Consider the following 11900-nt stretch of genomic DNA (forward strand, 5'->3'; position numbering starts at 1 on the left):
TAATACTTTTAAATTGACTGTAGTCCAATATCCAACAGTAACTGTTTGGGTAATTAGTTAATTTTAATAATACAGGACAAACATATTATCTGAAAGTGGTCAAGGATCTTAAAGTGCATGGTCTAAAGTAGCCTAGTCCTATAGCTTCTAGATAGCACCTTTTTTTCTAAGTGTATAGGCTATAATGGCAATAGGCACGACAGATGCTGGAAATACCCCTGTTGATACCCCCTAAATCAATATGCATTAAGAAAGTAGTGTGCAGTTGCGAAGGACGGTTTGAGAAAACAAAAGTGTGTGGGGACACCGCACGATAGATCATGTGCCATTGATTACCATACAGCTGTTCACATGAAGTTCACACAAAGGCAAAAACTCTAGCCCGCTGCAGGGTCCAGCGAGAGTGCCCCTTCCCCAACTCAACCTCAACAATAAACCCCCGAATATCGCACAATGAAAGGTCTCATCCATAACCTACCCGCACGCGTCTGAGCAATTACAAATTTGGGACTGAAGAATGGGCGGAACGTGCTTTTCTTCCGTACTTCCTTCAGATCGATATTGACCCCCCCCCCCCCCCACACACACACACACACACACACACGCTCGAAGTATAGGCCTTATGTTTTTTTTGCTAATAAATTTAATCAGCAACAAATCCACACACATGATCCGACGTGTCCTGGTTGTCCCTTGGGTCTTACCATGCCCCGCCTCCTGACGCGTGACAGGGGTATAAAACACATTCACTTTCATTAAACACCAGAACCAAAACAAGTGAAGACTTGCGACAAGGACATATGGAAGAGCGAGGCCTTTGCTTGGACTGCTATACCTTTTCATACTTATTTTATGGTGTGACTGCAAGGATTTCTTCTCTCCAACTTTAGCTATTTTAGTTTTTGGGAATACGCGCCTATCACATTTCTATTGGACACAACACATGCAAACACCTGTGGATTGTTGTATAGCTACCAACCAAACACCTGCCAGAAATGGCCTCGCTGCCTCTTAGATGTGTCTTGGCTTTGGCTGTAATGCAAGTGGTAAGTACGAAGTGTAACAATAAGGAACCATTCAATATTGCCTTGCTTTATGCACAGCAGATCTATAATGTCAATTCGCTCTTCTCTTGGCAGGTATCCTCCTCTGGTGTGTTCGAGCTGAAAGTCCATTCGTTCAACACTGCTCACCGCATATGCAGAAGGCATAGGGACTGCCACATCTTTTTCAGAATTTGTCTCAAACACTCAGAGGATGTCATCCATGCGGAGCCACCATGCACTTTTGGAACAGGACACACCAACGTCATCCGGGCAGATCAGACCTCAATTTCCAGCAGCGCTCCTATTAGAATACCGTTCCATTTCAAGTGGCCGGTAAATAATATTTTATACATAAATACTAATGTTAGACAAGGAAATAGAAGTGTTATGTTACTGTATCATTCTTGCATAAACTTTAATCCAGGATTTACCTCTATTCCAGGGAACATTTTCGCTGATCATTGAAGCATGGAACGCAGAAACCCCTACAGAATACACAGGTAAGGTGTTGTTGCAGTAGGCTTATTATAGCCTTTTTTTAACAGCCTACCTTTTACTTTCAAACATTCAATATGTCAATAGGCTACTACAATACTATTTTTCTTATATTTTTCAGACAACCAAAACAACCTGGTCAGCCGCTTGGCTACCAGAAGAAGACTGGCCATAGGCGAGGACTGGTCTCAAGACGTCCACTTCGGAGAGCAGAGCGAGCTGCGCTATTCCTATCACGTATTCTGTGACGAGTACTACTTTGGCGACAGCTGCGCCGAATACTGCAGACCCCGCGACGACACTCTGGGCCACTACACCTGTGACGTGGAGGGGAACAAACAATGTCTGGAGGGCTGGAAGGGAAACTACTGTTCTGATCGTAAGTTCAATCTACTTGGTTAACATCATTGACTTTAGGCTACATTACTGTCCAGACTCAGATGCTGTCAACCAGGTTGTCTCGGTCTGCACTGTATAGGCCTATTGTAAATAGACTGCACAGTGCACGCAATGATTAATTGATGAATGAGGCGAATGTTCTTTTTGGCATTCTCCTTAGTGAAAACAATGAATGCAATTAGAAGGTATCACAAGGGCAGCATATAGACCTGAATGATTGGTGGCAATAATTTTTACATACAGGCCTATATATAATCACACCAATAATTAATCATATGCAACACATTTTAATTCCACATTTTATGAAAATGTTTGTGCTGAGTTATTTCTAAAGTAAGATTACTCTGCCTCAAGGATTTCAATTGAATCCCTTAACCAGCCGTTCTACTCCTTTAGACAGGCATAATTGCATGAGTCTTAAAAGAGCCTTAAAAGTATCTACTTTTATCTCAGAAAGCCCCCTGTAGCGTTGCTTTATAGACTTTATAGTAAGGAAGGCTTGTGGCGTTGGATCTGCCTTTTGTTCCCCTGTAACAAAGGGATAAAGAACCGTGACACACCAGGGACACATGTTGGAGATGCTGTGTGTGTGTGTGTGTGTGTGTGAGTTGCAGGTGTGTGTGAGGCAGAGGGAGAAAAGAAAGTCCTGCTGTCTGTTTCTACGGTGACTTGCTCACCAGCTGCTTGGTTTAATACTTAACAAACAGTTGAAGTCTGAGACGGGGGGCGGGAGGGCCGGGGGGTGGGGTCAGACAGAGTTGGGTGTCTGTGTGTGTTCTGTGATGTAAAGCGGTGGTGGGGGGTGCATTCCCAATCTGCCCATTCATTGTAATCACACCCTCTCCCCCCTCCTCCCACCAGCCATCTGTTCGGCGGACTGCAGTACGAGGCACGGCTACTGCGAGGCCCCTGGGGACTGCAAGTGCAGAATGGGTTGGCAGGGGCCCTTGTGCAACGAGTGTGTGCGCTACCCGGGCTGCCTCCACGGCACCTGCGGCCAGCCGTGGCAGTGCGACTGCAAGGAGGGTTGGGGCGGCCTCTTCTGCGACCAGGACCTCAACTACTGCACCAACCATCGGCCGTGTGCCAATGGTGCCACCTGCACCAACACAGGCCAGGGCAGTTACACCTGTACCTGCCGCCCGGGCTACGGTGGCACCAACTGTGAGCTGGAGACCAATGAGTGCGACAGCAACCCCTGCAAGAACGGAGGCAGCTGCAACGTGAGTAATATTACAGCTTGCAGGAAATAGGGGTAGTTAAATATTGGCTAGGATTTTTTTTAGATGTTCAATTGTGTGTTAATTAAACAATATTTTTTCTCTTAGTTAATTTGGCATGCCATGTTATATATTGTTTTTTTTTACTTAATTGTCCAGTCCATTTGAACGTAAAATGGAAATGTGTCCTTGGCACAAACACAGTGTAACATAACACATTACAGTAATAAACATGTTCAAATAAGACACAATGTCAGAAACATGATCAGTAATCATGGATCATCTATGGATTGTAAAAAGCCAAAGCTCAGTCAAGGTGTCTGCAAGAATTCTCTCGACGTTATCAAAAATACTCGAATGTCAATACTCTCGCTCTTTAGGACCTGGAGAACGACTACTCATGCACCTGCCCCCAGGGCTTCTATGGGAAGAACTGTGAGATCATCGCCATGACGTGTGCCGATGGGCCCTGCTTCAATGGAGGCACATGCATGGAGATGCTGACGGGGGGCTATACTTGCCGTTGCCCTCCCACCTACACTGGCTCCAACTGCGAGAAGAAACTGGACCGCTGCAGCAACAGCCCCTGTCTGAATGGTGAGTCTGACTGCAGTGGATCACGCTCAAATTCAAGTATATCGTTTATTTGCCATTTGCAGGTATTAAAGTAGTACCTACATTGGAATGCTTTGTTGGAGCTCTCTCACATATAGTACAGTACATACACATGTACAGTAAAAAGATAATAAATAGTCATCAGAGAGCACAGCTGAACACTGTATGCTGGAAACACTCGGTTTGATATTTTAACCAATCTTTCTTAAACATAAATACCGAACTTGTTTTTGCATGGATAGGTTTTAACAGCTAGGACTGCTATTTCTTGTCCCGGAATCCCGCTTAACTGACAGGTTAAAGTCTGCTTGAAAGAGCCGCTAACCAAGCTAAGCTGCTAGCCATCAAGCTAACTAAGTTAGTCCCAGATGAGTTTTCCAATGGAGCCCTCTTTGTCTGGAGAAGTAAATGAACGGTTCCAGCGTTGTAGGAGCGCTATCTACTACGCTTTTTTTTGGGACAAATTGGATAACTCAGATATCCAATGCGGCAATTGTTTGCTTGCCGAGGATTATAGGCTTGAGTTGGCTTACTTGATCATGCAGGTTGCCATCCTACGTAAGAAACTGTGGAAAACGCAGAGTGGAATGTTTACCTTTTCTACTCCGATATCTAGACGGCGTTCGCGCTTGTTGGATGCATCTCCACCTTGTCGTTTGTCATTATCCGACTGGCCGGTGTGGCACGGAGTTTGTTCGCCAGGGGAGCCATCTCGTGCCTCTCCATCTGATAGCGGAGTCGAAGGAGTGCAGCTAGAGGAGCATGGTAATCAACGATTTCGAAGTCGACATCGGCAACCTTCCGTCCCTGCTCTGGATCGAGTTGGGCTTCTCCATCTGTCAGAGGCCTGCGCTGGGAGCTACGGGCTCAAGTTATCCTGCCTCTGGCCCGTGCTTAAAGGGTTCTCCGAATCCTGTGAAATGTGGGTGGATTTCCTCGTCTTTCTCGCCAGCTCCATGGTAAGAAATGTGACTGCCTGGTGCAAAAACAATGTCCTATCCCGGAGCTCGAGTAAATTACATTACTAAGCTGCTTCCGAATGTACCAAGGCAGGACATGGACATCGATTCTATCATAGTCCATGTGGGTTTTAATGACATTATGAAGGGCAGCTCTGACCAGTTGACACATATTATTGCAGCTCAATGGGTGTAACTTTTGTTGACAATTTCGATACCTTTTGGAAACAAAAAACGTTTTATAAGGAGGATGGGATCCACCCAAATAATTTGGGTTCCTGGATCCTTTCACAGCATTATAAGGCTGTGTTGAGGCAATGACTTATCAATGACCGAAGCCCAGCTCAGTTAATTCCTACCATTGTGTCGCTGAGTCATCATAATGCTTTAGCAAACGTACAGTGTACCAGGGGCATTGGTAGACGCAATGTAAATAAAATAATTTATGTCCATCTAAGTGCCCAGAATGCCTCTGCTGATCCTACAGCTATTGTATGCAGCAATCATGTGCCTATGAACCAGATTTATGCTGTTAGCACTGAGGCGGTGTGCCCTAGTAGGAAGTCCACAGAGTGCAGATCACCCTGCACTAACATAAATAACATGAGAATATCTACTTCTGTCAAGCTTCCCAGTAAAGCAATGAAAACAAGCAAGCATCCCAGAAAAGTGCTCAAAATAGCCCACATTAACATATGTAGCTTAAGAAACAAGGTTCATGTCATTAATAACTTGCTAGTAACAGATGACATTCATATTCTGACTATCTCTGAAACTCACTTTGACAATACCTTTGATGATACAGTGGTAGCAAGGTTATAACATTTACAGAAAACACAGAAATGCCAGTGGTGGAGGTGTTGCTGTTTATATTCAGAAGATTAGAGAGGATCTCATGTTCAATACTGTTGAAGTAATATGGCTACAGGTTCATCTGCCTCACCTAAAGCCCATTCTTTAATGATTTTTTCATTGGCAAGATTAGCAAATGTAGTCATGACATGCCAGCAACAAACACTGACACTACACATTCAAGTATATCTGACCAGATTATGAAAGACAAGAATTGTAATTTTGAATTCCATAAAGTGAGTGTGGAAGAGGTGAAAAAAAGTATTGTTGCCTATCAACAATGACAAGCCACCGGGGTCTGAGGATAATAGCGGACTATATTGCCACTCCTATTTGCCATATCTTCAATTTAAGCCTACTTGAAAGTGTGTGCCCTCAGGCCTGGAGGGAAGCAAAAGTCATTCCGCTACCTAAGAATAGTAAAGCCTCCTTTACTGGCTCAAATAGCAATAGAAAAGCTTTTGACATTATCAATCATAGTCTGCTGCTGGAAGAACGTATGTGGTATGGCTTTACATCTCCCGCTATATTGTGGATAAAGAGTTACCTGTCTAACAGAACACAGAGGGTGTTCTTTAATGGAAGCCTCGCCAACATAATCCAGGTAGAATCAGGAATTCCCCAGGGCAGCTGTCTAGGCCCCTTACTTTTTTCAATCTTTACAAACGACATGCCACTACGCTTTGAGTAAAGCCAGTGTGCCTATGTATGCGGATGACTCAACACTATACACGTCAGCTACTACAGCGACTGAAATGACTGCAACACTTAATAAAGAACTGCAGTTAGTTTCAGAATTGGTGGCAATGTATTAGTTAGTCCTAAATATTTCAAAAACTAAAAGCAAATGGGACAAATCATTCACTAAACCCTAAACCTCAACTAAATCTTGTAATAAATAATGTGGAAATTGAGCAAGTTGAGGTGACTAAACTGCTTGGAGTAACCCTGGTTTGTAAACTGTCATGGTCAAAACATATTGATACAACAGTAGATAAGATGGGGAGAAGTCTGTCTATAATAAAGCGCTGCTCTACCTTCTTCACAGCACTACCAACAAGGCAGGTCCTACAGGCCCTAGTTTTGTCGCACCTGGACTACTGTTCAGTCGTGTGGTCAGGTGCCACAAAGAGAGACTTAGGAAAATTGCAATTGGCTCAGAACAGGGCAGCAAGGCTGGCCCTTGGATGTACACAGAGAGCAAACATTAATAATACGCATGTCAATCTCTCCTGGCTCAAAGTGGAGGAGAGATTGACTTCATCACTACTTGTATTTGTGAGAGGTATTGACATGTTGAAAGCACCGAGCTGTCTGTTTAAACGACTAGCACACAGCTCAGACACCCATGCATACCCCACAAGACATGCCACCAGAGGTCTCTTCACAGTCCCCAAGTCCAGAACAGACTATGGGAGATGCACAGTACTACATAGAGCCATGACTACATGGAACTCTATTCCACATCAGGTAACTGATAAAAGCAGTAGAATCAGATTTATTTAAAAAAGATACAAATACACCTTGTGGAACAGCGGGGACTGTGGAGCAACACAAACATAGGCACAGACACATGCATACACACATATGCCCCGTGTAGCTCAGTTGGTAGAGCATGGCGCTTGCAACGCCAGGGTTGTGGGTTCGATTCCCACGGGGGGCCAGTATAAAAAATAAAAAAATAAAAAATGTATGCACTCACTAACTGTAAGTCGCTCTGGATAAAAGCGTCTGCTAAATGACTAAAAAAATACATTAAATGTTTTAAAAAAGAACAAAAAATATGTATATATATGATAACATAACGCACTATACACACACGTACACATGGATTTTGTGTTGTAGATATGTGGTAGTGGAGTAGGGGCTCGAGGGCACACACTTATTAGTGTGTTGTGAAATCTGTTATGAATGTATTGTAATGTTTTAAAAATTTTATAACTGCCTTCACTTTGCCGGACCCCAGGAAGAGTAGCTGCTGCCTTGGCAACAGCTAATGGGGATCCATAATAAATACAAATACTAATAGAAGTGGTAAGATAATAAAACAATGTGCACAAGTGCCAAAAGTAGGAGAAAAACAGCAGCCAGGTTGCTTGGTTTAAAAGGCGGATTGCACTGGGATTAAAGCTATTCTTGAACTTGGTAGTGGAGGTCTTGATGCTCCTGTAACCAGCCCAGATGGTAGCTGGGAGAACAGAGCACTCGCAGGGTGGCTGGGGTCTTTAGTCTTTTGGGCCCTAGTAAGGGATCTGCCTACATAGATGGCCTTGATGAAGCGGAGGGTAGTGCCAATGATTCTCTCTGCAGTGTGCGCTACCCTCTGAAACCTTTTGCAGTAATTTGCATTGGTGTTACCATAGCACACAGTGATGGATCCAGCCAGGATGCTCACTACTGTGCATTGGTAGAAGTTGACTTGAGTGCCTGTACTCATGCCAAACGTCTTCAGTAGCCTCAGGAAATAGAGCCGCTGCTATGCCTTCCTGATCACAGCATTTGTGTTGGCTGGCCATGTCAGATCAGATGAGATGGTTATGTCAAGGAATTTAAAACAGTCCACTAGCTCCCCAAAAAAGTGGAAACAGGTGAAAGTGGATGGAGAGGAGCTTGCCTTGGTTCTGGCAACATCTAGTGGTTGAAGTACGCAGCTGCACTTGCTTGGTAGCACAATGAATGAATACATGTTTTCAGGGTATATCAATTAATGAAGTCATGAAGTGCCAACAGCGTGATATCCCATGTACCCCATCTTGTACTACTTCAGAATGTGGTAGGCTGCAGTGTACTAAGTGGAGCCGTATGATATGTTGTCTTCTAGGTGGTGAGTGTCTAGACCTGGGTCAGAGCGTGCTGTGCCGCTGCCGCTCCGGCTTTACCGGTGCCAACTGCCAGGTCAACATCGACGACTGTGCCTCAGCGCCGTGCCAGAATGCCGGCACCTGCCAGGATGGCGTGGATGATTACACCTGTTCGTGCACGTTGGGCTACGCCGGCAAGAACTGTAGCGTGCGCTCAGATGCTTGCGGCCGCGGTGCCAGCGCCCAGCCCTGCCAGAATGGCGGCACCTGCTTCACCCACTTCACGGGGCCTGTGTGCCAGTGCCCGCCGGGTTTCATGGGACCCAGCTGCGAGTTCACGCTGCAGCCCAGCTTCCAGCCCGCCCCCCGACTGACCAATAAACCTTCCTCCACCGCCCTCACAGCCTCCTGCGTCTTGGCGTTATTTGCCCTTGGCCTGGCGACGGGCATCGTGGTGCTGCGGCGGCGCCGGCTGCGTGGCAGGAAGCAGCTGAACGACACGGCGGTGTTCAATGACCTGGAGACAGGGATCAACCGCTTCCCCAGCGAAAGAGAGGCTTTCATGGCGGCTAGCGGCCTGTTCAAGATCAGCAACAGCGACCCACGCCTCAGCATGGCATCACTTGAATCGCTGAGACCCCCAGACGACAGGACGGGCCGGGGACTTGGGGGGGAGCGCCACTCTTTCTCCCCTGGACAGGACTACCTCTGGAGGGGGGACAGCGGGGTTGGGCTGAGATGAGACACTGGCCTGGACCCAAGAAGGACAGAAAGAGGAGACGGGACAGCCACACACCTGGGAAGGGAGGGAGAGACAAAAACTGGGAGGAAGAACAGGGGATCATTAGCACTTATTTTTTTCTCTTTTGAAATGTTAAGTGAATGAAGAAAAGGACGAAAACGGAATGAATGGTTGGAAATTATTCCTCTCATTCTGAAGATAATTTTATGTTGCAAATTTAAACAATAAAGAAAAAACATGTTGGAAAACAACCTTGTGTCGTGAAGAAGAACAGAAAATAACCTCTTGAAGTATGGGAACTTTAGGAAATCTCCTCAGAGAAAGGTCTTCCATGTCAAATATCCCAAAGAGATGACTACCAATACCACATGAACACTGACGTTGGACACTGACCTATCATTGAACTTGCTGCAACACAGTCATATTGACCAAATGACTCTGGAAGAACCATTTAAACCAAATACAGGAAGACCTGATTCTCTGACCTGTACCTGTTGGAAGACAATAGACTGTTATCAATGACCTTCAAGGAGATGAATATATTTGCTGTATTGACTTTTCCCACTGTGTTTTTGTTTGTAAGCTCATTTCACCAGAACTCTGATATTAGCAATTCCAAAAGATAAAACATATATACACTACCAGTCAAAAGTTTTAGAACACTACTCATTCAAGGGTTTTTCTTTATTTTTACTATTTTCTACATTGTAGAATAATAGTGAAGACATAAACTATAAAATAACACATATGGAATCATGCAGTAACCAAAAAAGTGTTAAACAAATCAAAATATATTTTATATTTGAGATTCTTCAAATAGCCACTCTTTGCCTTGATGACAGCTTTGCACACTGTTGGCATTCTCTAAACCAGCTTCATGAGGTTGTCACCTGGAATGCATTTCAATTAACAGGTGTACCTTCTTAAAAGTTAATTTATGGAATTTCATTCCTTCTTAATGCGTTTGAGCCAATCAGTTGTGTTGTGACAAATTAGGGTGGGTATACTGAAGATAGCCCTATTTGGTAGGAATGGAAGACCTAGTTACCTCTGCTGCAGAGGATACGTTCATTAGTTACCAGCCTCAGAAATTGCATCCCAAATAAATGCTTCACAGAGTTCAAGTAACAGACACATTTCAACATCAACTGTTCAGAGGAGACTGTGTGAATCAGGCCTTCATGGTCGAATTGCAGCAAAGAAACCACTACTAAAGGACACCAACAAGAAGAAGAGACATGCTTGGGCCAAGAAACACGAGCAATGGACATTAGACCGGAGGAAATGTGTCCTTTGGTCTGGAGTCCAAATTGGAGATTTTTGGTTCCAACCGCCGTGTCTTTGTGAGAGACGTGGTGTGGGTGAACGGATGATCTCCACATGTGTATTTCCCACCATAAAGCATGGAGAAGGAAGTGTTATGGTGTGGGGGTGCTTTGCTCGTGACACTGTCTGTGATTTATTTAGAATTCAAGGCACACTTAACCGGCATGGCTACCACAACATTCTGCAGCAATACGCCATTCCTTCTGGTTTGGGCGTAGTGGGACTATCATTTGTTTTTCAACAGGACAATGACCCAACACACCTCCAGGCTGTGTAAGGGCTATTTTACCAAGAAGGAGAGGGATGGAGTGCCTCAACCAAATTGAGATGGTTTGGGATGAGTCGGACCACAGAGTGAAGGGAAATCAGCCAACAAGTGCTCAGCATATGTGGGAACTCCTTCAAGACTGTTGGAAAAGCATTCCAGGTGAAGCTGGTTGAGAGAATGCCAAGAGTGTGCAAAGTTGTCATCAACGCAAAGGGTGGCTATTTGAAGAATCTGAAATGTAAAATATGTATTTCTTTGTTTAACACTTTTTTGGTTACTACATGATTCCGTATGTGTTATTTCATAGTTTTGATGTCTTCACTATTATTCTACAATGTAGAAAATAGTTAAAAATAAAGAAAAACCCTTCAATGAGTAGGTGTTCTAAAACTTTTGACCGGTAGTGTATATTTTTAATTTTTTAATTAACTATGATTTTGTCAAACATACATTTCCTAAGATGAAACTATCAGTCGTTATACCATCATTTTATTTATGTTATGTTATTTATTATGTGTAAAAGTTTTGTCCAACATTTTTGCCTTTATTGCCACAAATTCAGAGATATATTTATGTGATCCTAAATAAACAACTTGTTCTACATCTTTGTTATTCTGTGCATTCTAAATACACCAGGAATATTCCGGGGAAATTATTTATGACCTGAAATCAATGAACATGTGACTTTGATACACGGATCATGAGTATTGCTGTTTCTGAAGAACAGCCAGTGTAATTTTATGTTCATGCCAAAGTTTGTTTTGTCAGGCATTTGCTCTCAAAAAAATTATTGTTTGAAGTTTTATTTCGTTGCTGTAAATGTTTGTGATGTGTTGAATAAAAACGATAAAATCATCAGCTTTTGTCACCTATCGATTGAGTATCAACATACAGCAAGCTGTCCCTATGATAGATAAAGGCATACATGTAATTCAATTCAAATTCTGTATTACCATATGCATATTTGGCTGGGTTTGAAAAAAGCCTATAATGAGGGGTTTATGTAAGACGATTGGAATAAAATGTGAGAAGTAACCTGCCATTGCACAATGCACGCAAGGTAGGCCTACCCAATGAGCAAAATTATTCTAAAGCTTGATCAAACACATTTTTCTATAATATTAGCCTACCAGAATCTGTCCCAATTTTTGTCTATGTTGGCTTACCAATCTACAAC

The 11900-nt window shown here is 43.7% G+C and overlaps 1 protein-coding gene across 1 annotated transcript; it reads left to right on the forward strand.

Annotated features, from left to right (window-relative positions):
* Positions 1–995: 995 nt before the first annotated feature.
* On the forward strand, positions 996–9129 carry LOC311136422 (delta-like protein B; the record flags this gene model as incomplete). Its single annotated transcript, XM_084170547.1, has 7 exons — positions 996–1046; positions 1140–1379; positions 1489–1546; positions 1663–1920; positions 2802–3163; positions 3541–3757; positions 8408–9129. The coding sequence occupies 7 exons, from the start codon at positions 996–998 to the stop codon at positions 9127–9129; spliced, it is 1908 nt and encodes a 635-aa protein (XP_084026673.1).
* Positions 9130–11900: the final 2771 nt, after the last annotated feature.

This window comes from Coregonus lavaretus (genome assembly GCF_964263955.1).
Source record: "Coregonus lavaretus genome assembly, chromosome: 10".
Lineage (NCBI taxonomy): Eukaryota > Metazoa > Chordata > Actinopteri > Salmoniformes > Salmonidae > Coregonus > Coregonus lavaretus.